The sequence below is a fragment of the Hemiscyllium ocellatum genome, chromosome 15, assembly GCF_020745735.1.
Source record: "Hemiscyllium ocellatum isolate sHemOce1 chromosome 15, sHemOce1.pat.X.cur, whole genome shotgun sequence".
In the NCBI taxonomy this organism is placed as follows: domain Eukaryota; kingdom Metazoa; phylum Chordata; class Chondrichthyes; order Orectolobiformes; family Hemiscylliidae; genus Hemiscyllium; species Hemiscyllium ocellatum.
The window spans coordinates 38,460,445-38,484,951 of NC_083415.1; the positions used below are offsets into that span (position 1 = coordinate 38,460,445).

At 37.9% G+C, this 24,507-nt stretch overlaps 1 protein-coding gene across 7 annotated transcripts in view; it reads left to right on the plus strand.

The window, feature by feature from the left end:
• The window catches only part of tpd52l2b (tpd52 like 2b), a 52,135-nt gene extending 29,290 nt beyond the window's left edge, over nt 1–22,845 (plus strand). For 4 of the 7 annotated variants that reach the window (XM_060836387.1, XM_060836388.1, XM_060836390.1 and 1 more), the window contains 3 exons: nt 5,934–6,035; nt 12,589–12,637; nt 21,898–22,845. In XM_060836387.1, coding sequence (XP_060692370.1) covers nt 5,934–6,035; nt 12,589–12,637; nt 21,898–22,005 — 259 coding nt within the window. In that variant the 3' untranslated portion in view covers nt 22,006–22,845. Of the gene's footprint in view, nt 1–5,933; nt 6,040–12,588; nt 12,644–14,239; nt 14,298–21,897 lie in introns of those variants that run through there. The other 3 variants (XM_060836391.1, XM_060836392.1, XM_060836393.1) reach the window with 3 other exon arrangements.
• Nucleotides 22,846–24,507: the final 1,662 nt, after the last annotated feature.

Sequence of the window (24,507 nt, forward strand, 5' to 3'; positions counted from 1 at the left end):
GAGTTCTTGGAGTTGAGGTTCATAGTTCTCTGAAAATGGAGTCCTAGGTAGATAGAGCAGTGAAAAAAAGGCTTTTGGCATACTGACCTTCATAGGTAAGAGCATTGGAGTATAGAAGTTGGGAAGTTATGTTGCAGTTATACAGGATGTTGGTGAGGCTGCACTTGGAAGATTATGTTCGGTTTTGGTCACCTTGTTATTGGAAGGATGTTACTAAACTGGAAAGAGTGCAGAACAAATTTACAAGGATGTTGCATGGACTCCATGGTCTGACTTATAGGGAGAGGTTGGACAAGACATGACTTCTTTCTTTAGAGCGTCGGAGACTGAGGGGGGAGTCCTTTTTATCATGAGAGATTATGAGTTGGGGAATCGAGGACTCGAGAGCACCAGTTTTAAGGTTAGAGGGGAAAGATTAAAAGGAACCTGAGGAGCAACATTTCTGCACAAAGGGTGATACGCATATGGAATGATCTGTCAATGGAAGTGGTTGAGGTGGGTACATTCCAAATGCCTTTTAAAACATTGTTACAAATACATGGATAAGAAAGGATTATATGGATGTGGGCCAAGTGCAGCAAAATGGGGTTTGTGTGGATGGAACATTTTTGGTTGGCATGGACCAGTTTGGGACATGTGCTATAGGATTCTGACTCTGTAATGGGTGCACTTCCAGCAGCCGTCTTTGCAGTTGGCATTTCTGATAAATGTATTTTTGGCACAACTTGAAATGCACTTTCTAAACGATTAAACAAATGAAGACTGAAGTAGCCCTGCTAGGATGTCATTTATTTGAAACTGAGGGTGGCATCACTGCCTTTGAGCATTTTCAGGATTCAGTATATATCAAATCGCCTTAATTTGACTAGGTGACAAATCCTCTAATTTCAGATAACAGGTACACTATTTGTTCATGTGTTTCATAAGGAGATTACTCAGTTGGAGCTTTGTGGTTTGTTCATCGTGTCTATGACAAAGAAACTAGGCTTTTAGCCCAACTGGTCTTTGCTGGTGTTTCTGCTCCACTTCAGCCTCCTCTCTCCCATCTTCATATAACTGAATCGTAAATCTGACTTATTACTTGGAAGCTGAAGTCTGTGTGGGTTAAGCGAAGAATAGAGTCATAGACTTCATGAATTAGCAAACAAAGTATTGAGGTTTATTTCCAAAGGGGTAAAAATAAAAAGTAGAGAAGTTCCATTGAATCATTGTTAGACCATACTCAGTGGTATGTTTTAGTTCTGGTCATTTCAAAGGAAGGGTGTTTAAGCTTTGAAGCAAGTACAGAAAAGATTTACAGGATAATAGTCGACATGCGAGGATGTAGATTTTCTTTATTGAGAAAAGGAGAATGTGCATAACCTGATAAAGGTCTTTTAAAATAAAGGTTTTGATGGAATGGGAGAATGGCTGGCTGTCTTTGAGCACTTTGCATCAGTCTTCAAGAAGATGCTGCCTAAGTCATAGGAAGGGACGTCCTTGAGATAAGATATGTTAGAGGAGCTAATTACACAGGCATTACTGAAGTTGATTAGTTAACAGAACTAGATGAGATCCATTCCAGTACAATGAATGAAGGTGGAAACTACGGAGGTACTGGCTGTAATCTTACAATACTCATTTAGGTAGAGGTGGTGCCAGAGGCGCTGGAATATTGCAAATGTTACACTTGTTCAAAAACTATGCGGGGTAAGCTCTTTGCAGGTCAATTTGTTTTTTCCACCATCATCAAGGCCTTAGTGGTTTATAAAATCATGAGGAGCATGGATAGGATAAATAGACAGTCTTTTCCTTGGGGTGGGAGAGTCCAGAACTAGAGGGCATAGGTTTAGGGTTAGACAGGAAAGATATGAAAGAGATCTAAGGGGCAACTTTTTCACGCAGAGGGTGGTACGTTTATGGAATGAGCTACCAGAGGAAATGGTGGAGCCTAGTACAATTGCAACATTTCAAAGGCATCTGAATGGGTATATGAATAGGAAGGGTTTGGAGGGATATGGGCCGGATGCTAGCAGGTGGGATAGATTGAGTTGGGATATCTGGTTGGCATGGACGAGTTGCACCAAAGGGTCTGTTTCTGTTCTGTATGTCTCTAACTATAAAAGTTAAGCTTTTAGCTTATTATGGATCAAAATGAACTTCTATTTGGATAAATTTGAATTAAAGAATTTTCATCAATAGGATGTAAGCACCATGCCAGGAAATACTAGCATTTGTTGCCCATCCATATTTACCCTTGAACTAAATGGCTTACTATGCTCTTCAGAGGGCAATGAAGAGCCATCCACATTACTGTGGGTCTTTTTTAATCACTTACAAGACGTGGTTGTTGCTGCTGGGCCCGCATTTATTGCCCATTGCTACTTGCCCTTGAGAATGTGGTGATGAGCTGCCGCTGTGAACTATTGCGTCCACGTGCTCTAGGTTACCTCACAATGTCCTCAGGGAGGGAATTCCATGATTGGACTCGGCGTCAGTGAAAGAATAGTGATATATTTCCAAGTCTCAATGGTAAGTGTCTCGGAAAGGAAGTTACAAGTAGTAGTGTTCTCATATATCTGCTGCGCTTGTTCACTAGATGGAAGTGGTCATGGGTTTGGAAGGTGCTGTCTAAGGATCTTTGAATTTATCCAGTGAACTTGCAGATAGAACACATTACAGCTGGGCATCACTAGTTGGGGGGGGGGGGGGAGAGTAGATGCTTGTGGATATGGCACTCAAACAGGTGCTTTGTCGTGGATAATATCAAACTTCATGTGTTGTTGGAATGCAAGTGGGAAGTATTTTGTCCTGCTTCTAACTTGTCCATTGTTGGTGTACAGGAACTGGGGAGTCAGGAGGTGAATTCCTTATCACACTATTCATAGCCTCTGACCTGGTTTCATAGCCACATAACACTTTGTTTAGAGTGGTGAGTTCAGTTGAGCCTCTGGTCAACGGCAACATCAAGGATGTTGGTAGTGGGGAATTTGGTGATTGTAATACTATTTAAATGTCAAGGGTGGTGGTTAGATTCTGTTACTAGAGAGAGTAACATTCCTGTTGCACAAATGTTATCACCTGTCACCATAAGCATGGATCGTGTCCCTGGTCTTGTTGCATGTGAACAGACTGCTTCAGTATCTGAGAAATTGTGAATGATGCTGAATGTTGTGCAGTAATTGGCAAAAATACATACTTCTGACTGTGTGTGCAATGGAGTGAAGGCCATTGATGAAGCAGCTGAACATACCACACCACCACAATGTGGCTGACAACTTCAACTCATCCTCCCACTCTGCCAAAGACGTGCAAACCCTGGGCCACCACCTCTGCCAACTCCAAGCCCTTCAACACATGGAGAAAGAAGGCCTCATTTTGCACCTTGGGCCTCTCCAACCACATGGCGTCAACATCGATTTCATCAGGTTCCTCGTTTTTCCCCCACTCCCAAAACCTCATCCCAGATCCAACTGTCCTACCTGACCACCTTCCTTCCCACCTATGCTCCACCCTTCCCACCGATCTATTACCATCATCTTCTCTTCTCTCCTCCCCACCCCCCCAAACCTGCATCTACCTATTGCCTTCCCAGCTATCTTCCCGTGTCTGACCTCCCCCACCCCCCCCCCCCCCCCACCCCCCCATCTCTTCGCCTACAACCTGATGAGCTTGTGCCCGAACCATTGATTCTCTTGCTCCTCAGATGCTGCCTGACCTGCTGTGTTTCTCTAGCACCACACTTTTTGACTGTTCAATATTGTAGCCTAACAGAGTGTGCAACTTAGACTCCAGGTGCAAGGCTTGTCTAGGAACTGTTGTTTCATTTTTATTCATACTGTATATTACATTTATCATTTTCATCTACTGTCTGAAGGTGATTGGGAAAGGAATCAATTGGATGAAGATTTTTGGTTCAACTTGGTAGTATGTGTAATAATTATTGAATAATTTTTCATTTTGTTTTACCTTTTGTATCTTTGGTTAAAATTGAGCCTAGATTATTGGAGATCTCAAATCCATACTTAGTTTCACATTTTTGGTATAACTGACAACTTTTAAAATCATTTACAAGAACCTGCAAGTTAATTAGCATTCACTGGTGGTAGTTTGTATGAAGTACCAATCAACTGTAAGGGATTGCCTAAATAGGGAGCAGTCACTATGTGGGTCAAGCATGGGAGCAGTAAGCATCTCCATCTTGGATCCATCAGACTCAGTCATTAAGACTTGCCGGCCAGTTTTGTTAAAAATATGACTGTTGGTGAGATCCAACACTGGACCTGCTGAGTGAGTTTAGCCTTGTACAAGCTACAACAGTGTATATTTGACAACCATGACTTATGCAAGCTAACAACAGCCCGAGTATAGAGTGGATCCCCAATTTAGGTCTGACTTCCAAACATTTGTACTTAGTTCTGTAATGGAGTTGTGTTTGTATCAGTTTAAAGATCTGACGTACTGAAGTTTCCTTGTATTACAAACAGATATTTCATATTGTCCTGCATCGTGTTCCGAATTCTGTACAAATCGGATGGAATATTGCATGCAATTCTAGTTTCCTTCCTACCTTTTAAGATGTTGTGAAACTTGAAACGGTTCAGAAAAGATTTACAAGAATGTTGCCAGGGTTGGAGGATTTGAGCTACAGGGAGAGGCTGAACTGGCTGGAGCTGTTTTCCCTGGAGCTGAGGGGTGAGCTGATAGAGGATTGTCATCCCATACCATTATAAATGTAATCTTTTTTCAAAAAGCAAAGGAACAAAACAAGAAATGAAATATTGCTCTGTTTATAACAGGTTTACATTTGCTTTTCCACCAATATTCATGGCATTTGTGGGACAAAATTTCACATTAGTGGTTTGCCAAGAAGAGTAATTTGTCTCTGATCAAGGAAGATTTGTCTTTGTGTTCCATCAATTGATGGAATATATAAAGCATAGGAGCAAAGCACCTGCTTAGGTTGTGGAACCATAAAACAACAAGGTATTGGAGCAGAATTAGGTCATTTGGCCTATCAAAGCTGGTGCACCACTTGATTGTAGCTGATATGTTTCTCAACCCCATTTTCTTATCTTCTCCCTGGAACCCCTGTTCCCCTTGTTTATCAAGAGGAGAAAGTGAGGACTTCAGATGTTGGAGATCAGAGCTGAAAAAATGTGTTGCTGGAAAAGTGCAGCAGGTCAGGTAGCATCCACAGAGCAGAAGAATCGACATTTTGGGCATAAGCCCTTCAGGAAGGGCTTCCTGAAGAAGGGCTTATGCCCGAAACGTCGATTCTCCTGCTCCTTGGATTCTGCCTGACCTGCTGCGCTTTTCCAGTAAAACATTTTTCAGCTCTTGTTAATCAAGAGCCTATTTGTCTTAAATACAATCATTGACTGGGCCTCCAGAGCCTTCTGCAGCAGTACGTTCCACAAAGAAACCAAGGAATTGCGAGTTGCAGAAGCAAAACAAGGAAATAAAGTGGATCAAGGCATGGTGCTAGTACTAATTTAATCTTGGTTTTGCTGAGTGACACATCCTATGGTTTTGTCACAATAAATTGTTGAATAGTAAACTAATGTAATGCACAGCCATCCATATTCATACCCTTTTTCTGTCTTTTTATTTTACTTTACGCTTCTCTAGACTTTGACAGTAATTTATTTTTTGCCTTCTCCAATCTGCTTTATATAACCGTTCACTTGTACAGAAATTTTGTTCATGTTTGTCTTGAGCTTTGCTCCATATGTGATTTCTCTCCTTATAGGTACTATATCGAGAAAACTACCTGCAATACTACTAATAGGCTTTTTATCCCTTCTGTCACCAGTTACTGACAGAATAAGATATCATATTGTAAGATTCCAGTTTGTAGCCTGTATATATTCTGCTGAAATAAATAGCTTTACTTGAATTTTTGTAAGTAAATCTAATGTTTTGCATAATATCCAAACTCTTTTTAATTGCAGGTACAAGAAAACGCAAGCAACACTTTCCACTGCTGGATCAAAGACCTCTAGTGCCATTTCCAGTGTTGGCTCAGCTCTTAGTAAGACGCTGGGGGAAATTAAGTAAGTTTGTTTTAGATAGTCTGTTAGGCTTAACATTTTCCTTTTAAGGAGTCAGTTATAATAAACTGCACCCAGTCATGAAATTGTCTTTTTGTAACAGTGACTTGAAAGTGTATTTTCAATCCTTTCAAGTGAGGGTATTAATAATGGTTTATGTGCTCCTCAATTTTAAATCTTGTACCCATCAGCCATGAAACTTTAATCATCTTCAGTTGCAGGTTTATGTTTGGCTTGTGCCTTCTGTCCACCATTAATGTGAAATACAAATAATTTTTAAATTAGCTGAAGCCTGGTGAAATACACTCTGCAAAAATCATTCAAAATTCATCTTAACTTGTTATCAAATCATAGCTAGCCTTGGCCCTAACTAAAAATCTAATCATTTCTCCCTGACGTTCAATAGCAATATCATTGTTGCATCCCCCGTTAACATTCTGAATCTACCAAACACCAGAAACTGAACTGGACAAGATGTAGAAACACTTGTGGGTAAAAGAGCAGGTCAGAGTCTTATGAAATCTGTGGCATATACTTCTGAGCTATCCAAATAGCACAAATGAGGATGGAATTGAATACTCTATGCTGGTTGAGATGAGTGCACTTGAGACACTAGACTCCTTCCCAGGCACAACAACTCCACTAATGGTAGGCCACGAGAGCATTGTTCAAGATGCACTGCTGCAACTCACATTGGCTCTTTGCATTGCACATTCAAACCTATAAGTTCTACCACCTAGGAACACAAAGGAAGCAGCTGTATAGGAGTACCACCACCATTCGCATTTCCTCTAAGACACCAATCTGGCATCCTTGTTCTTTAACTGAAAAAGGTGGCTCACTGACACTTTCTCAAGGGCAATTTGTGAGTTGGAGCAGCACTCTTCAGTACTGCTGCCAGATGTTAGTGACAGTACTTTCTGTATGAACTGCATTCAGCATTAACTCATACAGTAAATCAAGTTGGCTGAAGACCAGGATCTGAGCTGAGGATTTCAGGAAGAGACTGGGATGCATTATCAACCTCTGCCTGAAGACAATGCCCACTGTGGCAAATATTTAGCTGAGTCCTTCAGGGCTCAGCAAACTAGCTGCAAAGTACTCAACCACCATTGGACACTGAGACCCCACCAAGATTCTCTGCTCTTAATGGTGCTTCTGTGGCTTTCGACATGGAGTTTTGACTCATCAGTCAAAGGTGGTAACTTGAAGGGGGTTTCCTGCATTTGACTTGATACAATGCAGCTTCAAAGAAATTGAGTCCCTTTCAACGTGCTCAGCATCACACCCTCTTGATTATATACCACTGTGCCTCTACCTTTGCATCTGTCCTATCAGTGGGAGAGTTGATGGAAGAGTCTGGAACATGATCTATAATGCATGATTCACTAAGTATGACTGTCAAATTATTGCTCTCCCGATTTTGCCATATCTCGAGATCACTGTTCTGGTACCTAGATTAATAGAATGGATGATGCATTGGTTCTGTTCTGTCAAATTTTAATACCACTGAGTGGCTTGGAGTCCATTTTGGAGGACTTTTAAGAGTCAACCATATTGATGTGGGTCTGAAGTCAAATTTTGACCATCATGATTCTGTATGGGACATTCCCTTCTCTGAAGGAAGTTAGTGAATCAGTAAAGCATAGACTTGTCCCTCATTCCGTGGTTCCATCATCCCACTATATATTCTCAAATTTAAATTGTGTGTAAGATGTGGCTCTCTATTTACTAGCTAGAAAGCCATTTTAATCAACATGTTGGATTTTAGTTTATTCGCCCCATACTGTTGGGTTAAATGTCAAAGATATAAATAGTTCAATAATGTTTCAGCCGTGGGGATGGAGCTATTGGGAGGCGCCCATGATTGAGACTTAGTTTCTATTCATTGTTAACATTGATCTGTGATTTTTTTTTTGTTTTAAGTTCTGTATTATTCCTTTAGAAATGATGTAATGGTTATGGCCACTAAATGTTTCATGCGTCTAACACAGTCTTGCATTGTCTTGTGTTCAAATTCCTCAATTCTGACTGTAACGTCAAACTCACTTTGCGTGAACTAGCCTAGCTAACAAGTGGCTTACCATACTAAAACTGATTTTATTTGTATCCAGAGTAAATCAATGGTTTAAAGTACTGAACACTTTCGTGGTGAAGTGTAAACAGTGGTAGAAAATTTGAAAAATGGTCTCTATTCGCGTTAAGTTCTTGATGAGGAAAAAGCAATTTTTTGATTTGAGAATATTCATAATGAGTTGAATTTGACCAAGACTGCTTCGAAGACCGTTCATTCTTTTTGATAATTTCTGAACTCAACAAATAACCTGACTATTACTTTTACGTTACCAGAAAATGTATACAAAGGTGTTTAGGCATCCATTAATATAGTGATAATGAAAAGATAATACAGTATTAGGAAGAAAATATCAATTTCATGTTTTTCCTTACTTTGATTAGGATTGCAATCTTATTAATTTTATTTGTCTTGCTCCTTGTTTCCCTGTGCTTTTTTTTTCAGTGGTCAAGTAACTGTGATACCTTTTGGGCATCTTCACATTGTGGACACTTTGAAATTTAAGACCTAATGCTTGGAGGGTGCTGGATACAAAATTCTGTTCTACAGCTATGAATTTGTGTTTTCCTGCTGGCACTCCAGAGATTGCCCTCAGTGATTATTTTAATACAATACAACTTTAGAATTAAGAAAAAACTATTTCCTCCCCAATTTCCAAAACTGCACTTCAACAAAAGTAACACTGAAACAGTACTAATGTTGAAACACTCAGTTTTTAATAAGTTAATCTGATTATATATTTTGTCTGCATCCAGTCAGGTACAGATTTTAAGAAAACCTTTTTTAAAAATGAAAAAAATCCACTCTAAAGTGCACATACTTTTGTGGTTTTTTTAAGCTTCTCTGTGTGATTTTTTTTTGTGTGCTGCTTTGCATGATAAAATAAATCATATTTGGATTTTTTTCTGACCTTAGTTTGAAACTTATAGCTGCATGCATTTTGTGTGTTTTCAGGACATTCTGATCCTCTTTGATTTGTTTTTATGGATGAATGTTTCCATTTCAAACACAAAGTATATGTAATTCTGCAAAAAATTGATAATTTTCCCATATGTAACATTCATTCTTTTTTAAAAAGCCTCTATTATATTCTATATAAAAGTTAGTATCAGAAATGTTTTTCTCAAGCAGTGAAATTTCTCAACAATTATTGATAGGCTATAAAAACATCAACTTACAATGAGTAGAAGGTGGCAGAAGATTGATCGAAAGACTTGTGTTTAGGACCCCAGGACGGCTGCAAAAGTCTGTGGAAGCAATGGCATGGTTGGAATTATAGAATAATACTAGGGAAAAAGTCCATCTATCCTATTATGCTGGCTCTTTTGAAAGCAATATGCAATGAACCCTATTGTTCTGATACTTTCCCGTGTTGTTTATTCTGCTTTCCCGTGTTGTTTATTCTGTTCTGTCACCCTGCAGACAAAAGTAGTCCAGATCACAGCGACTTGCACCATTTTTTTCCAACTCATCTTGCTTTTGGCTGTTTTGGCACTTGCCTTTGTATCTATTCTCCAGGTACCAACTCTCCAGGAAATCAAATCTACTTTTTCAAAGTAGTTCATGATTTAAAATATGTAATTTCTGCACTGTTACCTCTATATACTTGAAATCTTTTAACACTAGTGCCCATTGTAGTTAGTTTTTGTTTGCATCCCGTCTAAGATGTTTACACCTTTCTGAAAGTATGATGTCCAGAATTGATCTCATTACTCCATGGCCTGAACGAAATGTTTTAGCATAACTTTGTTTTTTATGTCATATATCCTTTTCTGTGCCTTAACACCAAATACAGAGATCAACAAATATTTGATGCTGTTCTCTTTTCTTGTGTTCCTAGCAAATTTTGTTTCTATGCAAAACTTGTGCATTTAACTCCTTAGATTTAATTTATTATTAAATCGCTTACATATTACTTCATGAAATGGCCTCTTGGAAGTCTGCATATACATTGTGTTACTACCCTTAACCTTCTTCAATACTTCAAATAACTCAGCTAAGTTCCAAATACATGATTTGCAATTAACAAGTTTGCTCTAACTTTCATTTATTAAACCATATTCTTTCCAGAAATCAAATCATTTTTTTCTAGAATGATAATCTCCAGAAATTTCTCTTAGCACTGGCTTTACTTTGTTTGGCCTGCGGTTTCAAGATTTATTCTTGTCCCCATTTTTGGTAGGAGTGGTGATGTTTGCAATCCTCCATCGTTCCCACCTCTAAAGACGTTTCAACAGTTGTGGCCAGATTTTCTGCAATTTCCACTGTCTTCCTTAGGCATCTCACCTGGATAGAGTTATTTTTCTGTTTTGAGCCAGTCCGCATCTTTGTTTATTTTTGTCCTCCCTAATTTTACAACCATGTCCTAATGCCCTGTGTCGTTCTCTTATGTGTGATACAAAATACTGATCATGCTTTCTGCCTCCAAAGCAGTTATCTTTGTCAAGATCCCTGATGAGCCCCATCCTTCGTTTTGGCTACACTTTTTTTTAAAACTGTGTGTGTACAAAACATAGGTTTTCTTTTGTTACTCCCTGATATATTTCCACATGTTCATTGCGTAACACTACTTTTTTGTTCAATTCTTTTCTAAGAGTAGAGGAAATAGGAGCTTGGGTCGGCCTGATCCTGCTGCACCATTCAGTAAGATCATGGTAGATCTTTTCATGGACTGAGCTGCACTTAACTACCTATTCACCGTAATGCCTAATTGCCTCCTTTTGAAGTTAGTAACAGCTTTTATGATCAATCAGTTTTGGTTTGACACCACAGCTCTCTAGAAATATGCATGTCATCACAGAGTTATTCACTGCTCAAGGTTGATGTGATGTTAGCATTGCTTGATGTGTCCACATTTCAGAGCAGAATATGAGCACGTAGTGCAGGTATTGCTTTTGATTTAAGTTTTTGTTCTAGTGTATTTTTACATCAAACTAGAACTATTTTACTGAATGTAGTTGATCTTTTCTGGTTTTTAAGCCCCACAAATCATCTGCAAAATGCTATCCTAATATTAGAGCTGTCACAGACTGAGAACTTTTTAACTCATTTTCACTGTTTCACTACAACCGCCAAAAGCTCTTTGGCTGATTCAGAGGTATAGTCCTGATACTACTTAATCCTGTGTTATCTGAGGCTTTGTAACTTCTGTCTCGCAAATTGGTAATGTTATTACCTTTCATTCTACCTGCTGTGGCTGACCAATCTTTCCTTTGTTATTGACTTGTTTCAGGTCTCACCCTTTTTCTCAGTCCTTTAGGTAGGTAAGATGAATATGTAGCCTGTTCTGAGGCACAGACTCAAGTCTGACATGAGCCTTTTTATTCAAATTGGTTAACTTTTTCTTCATCATTGACTTTTCAAAATTAACTTGTGTTTAAGGGTGCATTCACACAATGACCATATCGTTAGTATGAAGGATTGCTCTGTACAGCAGTTCAATATAAATTCAGTCAGAGTTTGATTTTTAAAGTCTGACCCAACATCAGAATTTGGAAAAAGAATAGGTTATTCACGGTTTTGAACCTATTCTGTCATTCAGTCAGATCATGATCTCTGCCTCAACTGCATGTTTCTGTCTTTTGAATCATATTCCTTGAACCCCTTTTGGCTGGAGATGGGAGGAAGAGATTTGCAGGTTTCCACCCCACTGCTTCCTGGTTTCACTTAAGTGTTGGCTGTACAGAGCGTACATCCGTACATCTGCTTTTACCTGGATTCGCCCATCAGAAGAAATAAGTCTCTGATCTCTCCTCACCTCTTTCCCGTGCCCAACCCCCCCCCCCCCCTTCCCAAACAAAAATCTTTTACACTGAAGGGACTATGAACAGTAATAAGGAATATAATGGAGGGACAAAATGTGGCATTTTTGTTTATCTGTCATAGAAGTATTTATTTCTCTTTTTTGAGTTAATAATTTAGGATTTAGTTTCAAAAGCTTTAACACATGAACTGTTTTTGTCACAGCTACATATTGCCTTCGTAAAATTTATGGTTATTAATGTTACTGTAGTGAGACAGTGATGCATACTCTACTAATTAATTGTTTAATAACTTGCCCATTGGGCAAACATTTTCTTTCTTATAACTTGGGGTATTTGTTTATTTCTTAATGCTTCCAAGTAGCAGCTACTCCATACGCCATTCAATAAGCATGCCAGCTATGAGGTAATGTATTACTGTATTAATTTGATATCAAAAGTTTTTTATCTTTTCCTTTGGCTGCATTGCTGGCAATACCTGTCCTTTTAATTACCCACAATGATAGTATGTTGGTTTGTTACAAGTTTTATTGTTTCTTTATATTACTTTCAGGTTTAACATTATTATTGGTTGTGTTTTACCACAGTTGTATTGTTTTATGATTTCATATCAAATGTCATTCAGTTAATTCATTGGATAGCATGGTTTTGTTGAATTGTCAACAGTCCTGAACCAACTAATTTGGATTAGTTGTCCAGTAATTTTTTTTTTTGCTTTCAGGGAATCACCCACCTTCAAGTCATTTGAAGAAAGTGTTGGAAATCTAAAGGTATGAAAGAAAAGTAAATCTGCCAGCATCATTTTTAAACCTTTCCTTCTAATGTAGGACAAATTCAGTTTGAGGAAAATAAGTTCTTGTAAGCCACAATCTCCATTTTTTTTTCTCATTAAAACAAAACAAATTTGTCCAAAAAGTACTTGTCCTTCATTACATATTTATAGTTATCCCACTTGTATATTCTAATTAAGCATGTGACCTGTGACCTTCAGCAAGCTTTCAACTGTGACAAAGAGCACACTTCTATGGGATAAAATCTTAACTACTACCCCCATTTTCAAGGTCTGTGCCTTTTGCAAAATGATCATTGTCAAGTGTTGAGTGTGCATGGAACAGTGGGCATCAATATCCTTCAGGAATATCCTCCTAACATGATGCCAGATATAAAAGGATTTTCAGTGACTGTATAAGTCAAATTCAGTTTTCATTACATTGGAATTGTGGGCTTTTTAAAAATGTTCACATTCCTTTGGTTTATAGTTACTAATTTGTGATAAAATACTACTAAAAATTTCTATTTTTACTTTTCAGGATTTTACCAGATTAGGGGATCTATTTAGGCCAATTTTTCAGTGAAATCTGCTCATCAGTTTACATAAATGTAGCTTCAAAAGTAATGATTTTATATCCACTCAAGCCCCTGAAAATAACCTGTTAGAGACTTATTTGCCTTGATATGCATAATATTATACAAACATTTTGGACTTCATGCTCATAATCAGTGTGCTTTACACACTGAGTATTTGGGTGTTACCATTTTGTTAAATGCATCTCTCGGATGTTTTTCTTTTATAAGTGTGGTCGTGCCTGCAGTTACATACTTTTAGATGCAATTCTTGTATCCAAAGTCACTCGTGGTTTGAGAGAAATTTTGTGTCCAAATTGTTTGCATAGCATTACTAGTTTAAAAAAAAACAAGGAAATCTCTTTGGGTGCAGTTAGAAAAAGAATCTCCAAATCTGTCTTCTGTGAGCTTAGGAAGGCACTTATCCAAAGTACTGAATTTACTGAGCTGCTTCTGTTAGATGAGCTGCGATGTAGGCTGGAGATCGTAGCTGTATCTGAAGCTTGAAACAGGCTAGTGAATTCTGCATACTTACTATCACTGTTTTGAATAAACTTGAAAAAGTTGTAAAAGCGAAACAAATAGAATTTCCAAATGCATTGAATAGCTGTTTTCACTTTATTTTAAATATACTTCAAACACTACGTTAAATGGAATGCTTCTCCTTCATACCAGCTGGTAAACAACAAGAGGACAATAAAGACTGAAGTACTCAGCTGAGCACAAATACATTATTTGGTAGCCCCGACTCAAGTGAGATGTTTAATTTGTGCAAGTAACATTACGATTGAAGCGTGAAGCAAATTTCCTTATAGGGTAAATGATAGTATGAGAACAACATTGATTGTAATTTGCACTGAATGTTCCTTGATAGAAGAATTACATTTTTGTTAAAGCACAAGACTTTACTTTCCAACTTGACTTTTCAAGTTACTTTCTGAATAATTTTATTTGATAACTACTCCGTATTCGAGATGTGAATATTTGTTTCATGAATTAGTAACAGTCGAGTTTTTCTGTGTTTGCAGTTGTTTAGCGGCAAAACTTAGCCAGTATTTCTTTGAAGGAAAACAGCAAGATCAGAGGGTGAGTTAACCAAAGGTGCACATGTTCATATTTCCTAGGTTACTAATAGCTGAGACAGTGGTAGGACCTGATACTCCAATATCTTCTGCCAGGTAACACATTCTAAGCCAAGATGTAGGAAGAGGTTAGAACTAGAATTCATTCATTTTTGGCATTAATTTATCAAGTCAGGGATAGACAGCTTCATTAGCTGTTCCTGGAAATGCAGTGGAGCAAATTGCGTACTTTTGCAAACCATCTGAGTCTGTAAGATATTGTTGAATTGGTCATCAAAAGTGGTACTTTAAACCTTCAAAAGCTTCAGAAGCTTCAGAAATCTCTGGGGTTAGCATTGAAACTGTTTTGACCTAATTCCAAATTTAGAGTCTTGGAGTAAGTTTATTATATTTGCTTTGTTGTCTTTTGTGGTCTTTTTATTCTTCCCTTCCAATATTTTCTGAAATCTTCTTAGCCAGAGACCTCAGTGCAGGTCTGTTTTCAAGCTCTAGCAGTGCAACTTAATAGCAGATTGGATGGTCCTGTGCATTTTCAAGAAATGATAACGAACTGACTATTTTTATAATGTTTTGTGAAATGAAAACTAGAAACCGGCTAAGAGAATTTTAGTCTCCTTTATGAAATTTCTAACCCTGTACTGTGTCACCAGTGCAATCTTTTATTTAAAAACCCAGCTCAAGTTCATTTTTAGATTTGGGTTTATTTCAATGGGCAACACCAAAAGTAGGATAATGAAATCATATTCAGACTTGACTACAAAATTATTAATTATGTGGTCATATTCATTCTTCATGTATGTATGTTTTCAGGATTTCTGGATTTACTTTTGAACCTCTTGTTGAATCGGTTATTGTTATAACCGTTAGAGAAAAAAATTCTAATTATGTACTCTTGGTCAATTTATCAGCGTTCCATTGCTCAAGCAAATTGAAATATACATAATGGCCTCCAATAAAGAATTCCCACTTTCAGCAGGATCCTGAAGGTCTGCTGTAACATACAAAATGGCCACCAGCTTTCTGCACAAATCTAAAAGATAGTGGTTATTTGCATGTATGTTGCCACCTGCTGGTTGATTTGTGTTCCAGATTCTATAATGAGGTTTTATGTTTCTATGAACACTCCAAACTTTAGCATAAATACCTTGAGATTATTCTAAATTTTTAACACTCAGTTAAACACGAGGAAAATGTTGTACTTGCACGAGCAGCATATAAGAGTTTTCACTCTATTTTGAGTCTGCCCATCCCTCTCAATCACCACCACAAACTAGTCCAAACGTTGAAACTATAAACTGCTGAATTTTACAGCTGAATTAATTGCAACAAGATTGTTGCCAGATTGAGTGTTATCTACTGCCATCCCCCACATAGTGTGAATTTAGGATCATTTTAGTGTGATTCCCCCGCAGGTGTGACCTACAAATACTTTTATCTAACGTTACATGTAACGGGGTCTAGCAGAATCTTTTCCTGTCTAGCCACCAGGATGCTGTTGATCTTGACTATTGTAACCTCATAAAACTAGTTGTTAAAAACCACAAACAGGAAAGGAACTAAGTTTGTGGCTGAGAATAATCAAAATTAACCCAAGTGGAAATGAAACTGGGTCAGGAGATATGAGGTAAAACATTTTGTTGAAAAAAATTAAGATTAATATAGATTAGAGCTGTTATTAAATAAAAATAAAGTAGAGAATTGAAGCCAAATGGAATGAAATAGTCTCGAACCGTCTGTGCATTTTACAAATGCTTCTGATTTATTATCTCACTTTAATACAAAAAGGGCTGCCAAACACTTGATTTTATCATCTTGACTCTCCTGTGTAAAATGTACTGGAGAAATGGGTCTTTGGATTTGGTACACATATTGAACCCTCCATAATTTGATTTTAATTTTACACTTTAAACACTGGAGTTTGATAGGTAAAAACAATGACTGCAGATGCTGGAAACCTGATTCCGGATAAGTGGTCCTGGAAGAGCACAGCAATTCAGGCAGCAAACTGGAGTTTGATGTTTACCTATGCAAGTGGGAGAAGGAAAGCTTTGCTAGCCAGTAGATTGCTTCTCTGGTGGGTGGAAAAGTGCAAACTATGGTTCGGAGGTTGAATTGGTAATATTCTCCCTCTGAGTGTGGGAGCAGTTATTGTCTGTCAATTATTTAGTTTTAGACATCTTGGGCCACTAGGAAAAAATTGTGTTTGCATTACCAGAGTATAAACCCTGTTTAGGAGAAAGTGAGGACTGCAGATGCTGGAGATCAGAACTGAAAAAGTGGTGTTGGAAAAGTGCAGCAGGTCAGGCAGCATCCAAGGAGCAGGAAAATCGCCGTTTTGGGCATGAGCCCTTCTTCAGGAGAAGAAGGGCTCATGCCGAAACGCCAATTCTCCCACTCCTTGGATGCTGCCTGACCTACTGCGCTTTTCCAGCAACACTTTTTTTTTCAGCTATAAACCCTGTTTAACCTACTTTTTCTTCTGCCTATTATGACTATTTTTGACCACCGATGGGATAGGAGCATAGTTATAGTTTTAGTATGATGTCATTTAATGCTTTTGTTCTTATTAATTTATAGTATCAGATTTGCAAGGTTTTGAGTGAACATAAATCTATTAAAATCTTTCAACCAGCTACAGATTTTTTTTAATAAAGGCATTAAGTTGGCAAAATTCAGTCAGAAGTGTTTGTTCTTTTGATGGTAAAATTATATTTATGTAAAAACAATTAAATCCTTGTCCTCCTTTACTAATCTATAACAACAAAAATGCTGTTTCAAAAATTAAACAAATCCACAGTGACACTTGCTGGCAAACTTATGTAGTCACAGTCGTAAGTTTTTTTTCAGTCAACCTTCGGTGGATCAAATACTGCTGGGACTCTTGTAATGAGCTCCACATAACATTACATGGTTAGGTAATGTCCATGTTTATAGCATCACTTAGATGAATTTGAGACCCACCTACCATTTTTGCTATGTAATTGGTCCAGGAGAGAATATAGGATGGGAATGTGTGGCTAACTGAAACTAGCAATTGGTCAATGCTGAGCCAACAAATTGTTCTCTGGAGAGGCTGATAGTTCTTTGCAGGTTTAAGGTTCAAAGTTGATGACATTAAGGCTACTGAAGATTGTGTATATTAAACAAACAGTGTGATGGCATAGAGGCAGTAGAAGAGTAGATAGATTTTATGATGGAGAAAGCATGGTGTCATCAGTATACATTGTGTCCAATGATGCAAACAGAACAATCCTAGTAAGTCAGTCAGTACCAATGGGTACCAAAGTGGAGACAAAGCTACTGGACACTGAGTATGGTAAACTCCTATGTTTGCTTTGAAGCTAAAAGTCATAATGAGTTTGCAGTTTGTTTTCAGTGTCTCTGGGAAATAAGCCAGCTAAAGGAAAATAGCATCAATACCTGCACAGAAATTTTTGAAAAGAAAACCAACTGCACCTATCTGAACAAAGAACTGCTATGTGGAGACTTACTACTATTTTGAGATTTACATAGGTGTTGTAAAAAATATTTGGGGCAAAAGGAACAGTGTGAATTTGGATCATTTTCTGGTGGCTGGAATGTCTAAAGAACTCTTTTCAATCTTTTTTGTTTTGTAATATACTTTATATATTTTTGAGTAATTGTTTTATTCTTTATCACTGATGGTATAGAATTAAAATATTACTGAAAAAGACACTTGCACTCAGGGCATTTCACTAAAATACAAACGCTTAAAACAATTTCTGCATTCTAAGAAAGGAGTCAGTTGTATAGGATTACAATTTATTTTCTAACCATCTGGTTTCAAATGTGTTAAAAGCCCAACTCTGACTAATTGTTTACCTTGGTGTTATTGATAGCGTTTATCCATAAGACAAAGATAAGCGTTCAAAACCCAGTTCAGGACTTGGGACATATAATCTTGAATGTCGCATTGTGTTGTTTTGAGATTGCAATATCATAATTGTCATCTGCTTATTCAGATGAAAATGAAATATCTGTTGGAAAAGTGAAGCAACCTTCCACTGTCCTAATATTTAACTTTCAGGCAAGATTGTTGGGAATGAAGAAAACCACTTATCTCCTCCATAGTGTTATGGACCGGGACAGACCCCTTCAGAATGTTTCAAGAAAGTAGCCAGAGCCCATCACCCTAACTTTTCTACTTGTTTTAAGCAGGTGTAACATGGATATTTCAGGAGGGATGCAGCTGGTCAAACCACTTAGTTATAAACCAGACAGAATTTAGTTACAAGATTGCTGAATGAAACACAAAAACAAAAGAGAACAGAATACTGAACGGGCAGCATGGTGGCTCAGCAGTTAGCACTGCTGCCTCATAGCACCAGGGACCTGGGTTCGATTCCAACTTCGGGCCACTGTCGGTGTGGAGTTTGCACATTCTTCCGTGTCTATGTGGGTTTTCTCCCACGATCCAAAGATGTGCAGATTAGACTGGCAATGCTAAATTGTGTTGGGTGCGTTAGTCAGGGGTAAAATGTAGGGGAATGGGTCTGGATGAGATACTCTTCGGAGGGTTGGTGTGGACTCGGGTCAGATGGCTTGTTTCCATACTGTAGGGAATCTAATCTAATCATAACCTATCTGAAAACCCAACAGATGGAGTTTAATTCAGATAAATGCGAGGTACTACATTTTGGGAAAGCTAATCTTAGCAGGACTTATATACTTAATGGTAAGGTCCTAGGGAGTGTTGCTGAACAAAGAGACCTTGGACTGCAGATTCATAGCTCCTTGAAAGTGGAGTCGCATGCAGATAGGATAGTGAAGACGGTGTTTGGTATGCTTTCCTTTATTGATCAGAGTACTGAGTATAGGAGTTGGGAGATCATGTTTCGGCTGTACAGGACATTGGTTAGGCCACTGTTGGAATATTGCATGCAATTCTGATCTCCTTCCTATTGGAAAGATGTTGTGAAACTTGAAATGGTTCAGAAAAGATTTACAAGGATTGCCAGGCTTGGAGGATTTGAGCTATAGGGTGAAGCTCAACAGGCTGGGGCTGTTTTCCCTGGAGCGTCGGAGGATGAGGGGTGACCTTATAGAGGTTTACAAAATTACGAGGGGCATGGATAGGATAAATAGACAGTCTTTTCCTTGGGGTCGGGGAGTCCAGAACTAGAGGGCAGAGATTTAGGGTGAGAGGGGAAAGATATAAAAGAAACCTAAGGGGCAACGTTTTCATGCAGAGGGTGGTTATGTGTATGGAATGAGCTGCCAGAGGATGTAGTGGATGCTGGTACAATTGCAACATTTAAGAGGCATTTGGATGAATATATGAATAGGAAGGGTTTGGAGGGATATGGGCCGGGAGCTGGCAGGTGGGACTAGATTGGGTTGGGATAGCTGGTCGGCATGGACAAGTTGGATTGAAGGGTCTGTTTCCATGCTGTACATCTCTATGGCTCTGACTCTAGATCATCCCAGCGTAATTCTCAATACTTGCAACAGTCCCCAGAAACCCCCCTTGGCACAAGAGGAAAAATCAAACATTGGGCCTTAACAGGAAAGATGTCAAAAAGGAGGATTAGCATGGACTTGCAACTTTTACAACTCCCTGACTGCTTGCAATAAATAGCCAACCTTCCACAAATCAAATCAAACTAGAGAAAAGTGTAGCTGGAGAACTGGCCACTCTCCTTTCACTGCACAAGTGCTCTTTCTAAAAACTTAAGTCTTTTGCCTAAGGCTATCTGACAACTACATTATTAAACTGACCCTAAAACCCATCATAAGTCAGACTTTTCTGAATGGATGCTTTTGCGACACCTCTTGTGGGGAGGGAGACAAAAAGACAAGGACAGCATAACCTTGTTAAAGGAGCAACATCATCACAGTAGAAACATGGGAACAGGTATAGGCCACTCAGCCCATCGAGTCTGCTGCACCATTCAATTTAGATCATGCCTGATCATTATTTCAATGCCATTTTCCTATATTATTCTACTGAGGTCATTAGTCTCCAAAAAATGTCAATTTCTGTCTTGAGCATGCTAAGTGACTGATGCTGTCTACCTCCAGAGAGCTGTAGAAATAAAGATTCACCACCCTCAAAATGAAGAAATTCCTCTTTATCTCAGTCTTAAATGGCCCATCCATTGTCTTGTGATCGTGTCCCTTGATTTAGATTAATCAGCCAGCAAAAATATCTACATCCACCATGTCATGTCAGAATTTTGTAAGTTTCAATTGAATAACCCATTATTCTTTGAAACTCTAGAAAATACAAACTGAGAGAATTTATCCACTTATTTCAGCACCAAACTGTTTTCATATTCATTACACCTTCTACAAATCTTTGATCTATTGACTCCTCTTTGCATGGAAATGTTTGTCATCAACCCTAAAAATGTGTTGCCAGTTTGAACTACATTTCCTCATCCTCCTTCTCTTGCATCATTTAAAGTAATGTGCCAAATTTGCCAGTATTTTAACAATTTTTCTTTGATTCAAGACATTTGATGGTTAGGATTAGCTTCATGGTTTATTTAAAATCAGTGCTGCACGTCGGACTCTAATATCTGTTTCTAACTTAGCAGCCAAAACTTGTATGTAATATTCCGTGTCATCTAATCAAACTTTCTGTGACTTTTATTTTTGTCTTACTATGTAGTTCGATATTCAGTTGACTTTGACTGTTGTTCAGCATTGATTGGACATAGTCTCTGGTTTACCTCAATTTCCATTGCTAAGGTGAAGTCAAAATTATGAAAAATGACTAGTTCAGCTACTTTTTAATGAAACTTTTAATTTTGCCTGAACAATATTGTAGTGATTTTCACAGTCTGCTTTAGATTGATACCAGGCGATTGTTGGGGAGGATCTTTGTCCTGCTAAATCCATGCTGCTCGTTAGTTTATGTACTGATTGTTTTATATGCAACCAATTGATGGAGCTCCTAGACTGTTCTCCCACTTTTCCAGTATAGTCATTAAATGCTGGAGAAGCTCTGTGCATGGTAGCATCTGTGGAAAGAGAAACATTTCACATTTTGAGTTCGATATAACTCTTTCATCAGTTTGGGGTTACTAATGTCTGTGCATATTTTGAGTTTTATAATGCCATTTATATTTTTTGAACATTTTGAGATGAAAGTTGTTGAATATCTCAGCTTGCAGAGGGGGCAAGTTGCTGACTACCTTTTTGATTAATTGAAGAAAATAACTTCATTCTTTTTGTATTTACCCTAGTAAACTTTCCCTCCAGGACTTGTAGAAATTACTTTTCTTTATTTACTTCAAGTTTATGGAGTATAATATTTTAAACTGAGCTTGTAGATATTCAGAATGTATCTATCCTACATGTTCAGAATGTCCTACATATTCAGAATTATATCACTTCTCCTTGAGGACAGATTTACTTGCCTTTCATTATTGTAGTTTGTGGAACCCAATGGTTTTGATCCACATTGCCATCTTCTATATCAAGGAATAATTGGTTGTGAACCACTTTGGATACGTTATGAGCCCTATGTGAATACAAGTTTGAATTTTATTGGCAACTTCTAGCACACTTGTTTCAAAACATTTTGTCAAATGTTGCTTCTGATATTGACACAATATCGTTTTCTGACTCTTTTTCAGGCTAAAGTCATTGGGAATGAAAGTAACAACAAAGATGGCTATCATACTCCTACTGCTTCAAGCCCAACTACAGAGGAAAAACTTTCACAGGACAATGCACCTTTCTGAACAAGAGCTGTTCTCTTCATACCTGACTCACTGAATCCCAAATCTACACAAATTGAATTTAATGCAACTGCAGTCATCATGTTAATGTGCATATCATTATTTGAAACCCATTTAATGAAAAGTGCATTAAAACTGATCTCCTAGAAGTCTGATAACCATTTTGTAATATGTAAAGCTTGAACACAAATGTGGCTGTCAGAATTCTTCTAGTAAATTTGAAACAGCATCAAATTCTCTTTATAAAGCGATTGTCGCCATTTGAAAACTAGCTCTGACTACCTTTTAAAACATCCATTTCAACACTTGGCACACTACTATTAACTCAGATTCATATCATATTAGCCTTACTTTGCTTTAATGCCACTTTTATATGTATGGGCCAACTCTGGGATGCAAGTGGATAGAATTTCCAGTACTATTTAAGCTTGTATAGAATGACTATTTACCACAACAGACGTTCTTTCAGGAGAGCTTATTTGGACAGGGATGACTTCTGCTTCTGTTGTACGTCCAGCTGCTTTAAACTTGTATATTTAGTACATTTGTTAGTGACTGAAGCAAGCTGAATTTTTAAAATATTAAAACCAAAATTCTGATTACAGGTTAGGCTTAATATCCAGTGGGCGATAAGGGATATAAATGTGAAATTTTGAGTTTTAATGGAATGACAGTGTAGGTTTTAGTGTAGAGTGTTTTGATGCATTTGAGTAATTATCTGGCCATTTCTAGTTTCAAGCAAATGGTGTGGGGGTTGTTCTGCTGTTCCATGTATGCAAGGATATAATTGTACATTTCCCTTTCTATCACTAGAATGCTCACAATTAAACATTGGTTATTAAAGCTTTCTGAATTTCATGTGTTTTCTTTCCTGATTGTCTGTCTGATGCCCCTTCACCTGCCCTTTTATTCTTCCCTCTTACAATGTAACTTTGAGTGGACAGTACAAAATTCAGATTTTTCTTCTGGAGATTTCACCAACAACTGTAGCCCTACCAATTTTATTTTTTTTTTTGCTTTCAGTATAGGGTGTGCATCCTTGGGGAGGAAGTTGCTAGTATGAATTTCATGAACTGAATGGTCTGTTTCTATGATGTATCATGACTGCCGACTTATGCCGTGAAAATGGAAACTGGAATAATTCGATCTATTACTTAGTTTCTGCACATATTTATGCTGTATACTGAACAGTTATGCTTCCATTTTATAATTTTTATTTGTTTTTACTGTGTCATTCTACAAAAGAAAATTAATTCAATGCTACTAAAACGTAAACTTGCGTAACAGTTCAACTTAGCTGTTAGTCATCAGTGTAATTATCTTTTAACAGTAAAATTGTGTTAATTATGTTCTGAGTTACTGCTACTTTAGAAAAGACCAAGCAACGGGAACATAAAAATAGGCCCACTTGGGAAACTTTCCCTAAAGCTTCCTGCCTAACCTTGACCGAAACTTGACCAAGATGGCTGATGTGTCGTCAGCTGCCTAAATGGCACCACACTGTGCATGTCTATCCATGGCTATCTATTGTTATTGCTTGAACTTTCTTCCACAAATCCTATTTCTCCTTATCTAATGGCTGGATGTTTTTTAGCCCAAACTTCAAGTTAATTGCTCAATAAGTAGTGTCTAAATTAAAATATCATCCTCTAACTTGGAAAGATCTGGTGAAGATTTGGAAAAGACCTGTACCTGGATTTTTTTTTCTTCCATTGGACATTGAATTTATGGACTTCTCAAGATCAAATTTCTGTACTGGCCACACTGGAATAATTCATATTGCTCTGCTTCTCAGTGTTCTGAGCTTCAGAAAAATCTGGAAAAAATTTAGATCTCATCTCAAAATTGACTTCGTAATACTGGATATGAAGAGTATTCTTCTGCACTCGACTACACTGCATGCTGTAAAATGCAATTTTGTCTCTTTTGCAATCTTTAACTTTGAACAGTGATGCAAATGGACAATTCAGTGACTTCAGTCCCCTGTCAAACTTCAGTCCCCTGTCAAACCTCTGACTGGCTACTCATAGCATCAGTCTGTTTCTTGTCAACAGAAAATCTCTCCTGTTCAATAGCCTCCCAAGCCCACAACTGTAGATATTTTAAACCAACTTGTTCAGATACATGTGGGTGCTGAACCTAGAATATCTGGCCCACAAACTACAGCTATGTCACAAGCTTTCCACACCCCTTGAAGATATGTGCTCCTCTAATTCTGGCCTGTTGAGAATCCTTATTAATCATGTCACCATTACTGGCTGTTCCTTCAGTCACCTGGCCCTATACTCAAGATACTCCTTCTTAACCCTTACACCTCTGTACCTTGCATTCCTCAAAGACCCCAAAAGGTAGTAATCTCTGGATCACTAGCACTTACTCACTGCTGAGTATATAAGTGGAAGTTTAGTCTGAATAAATGTTTCTGAAGAGATGGTGCAAGACCGAGAGCTTTAGATTTCTGGGACACTGAGACTTTTTAACAGATAAGGCATTTACAAGGCAGAC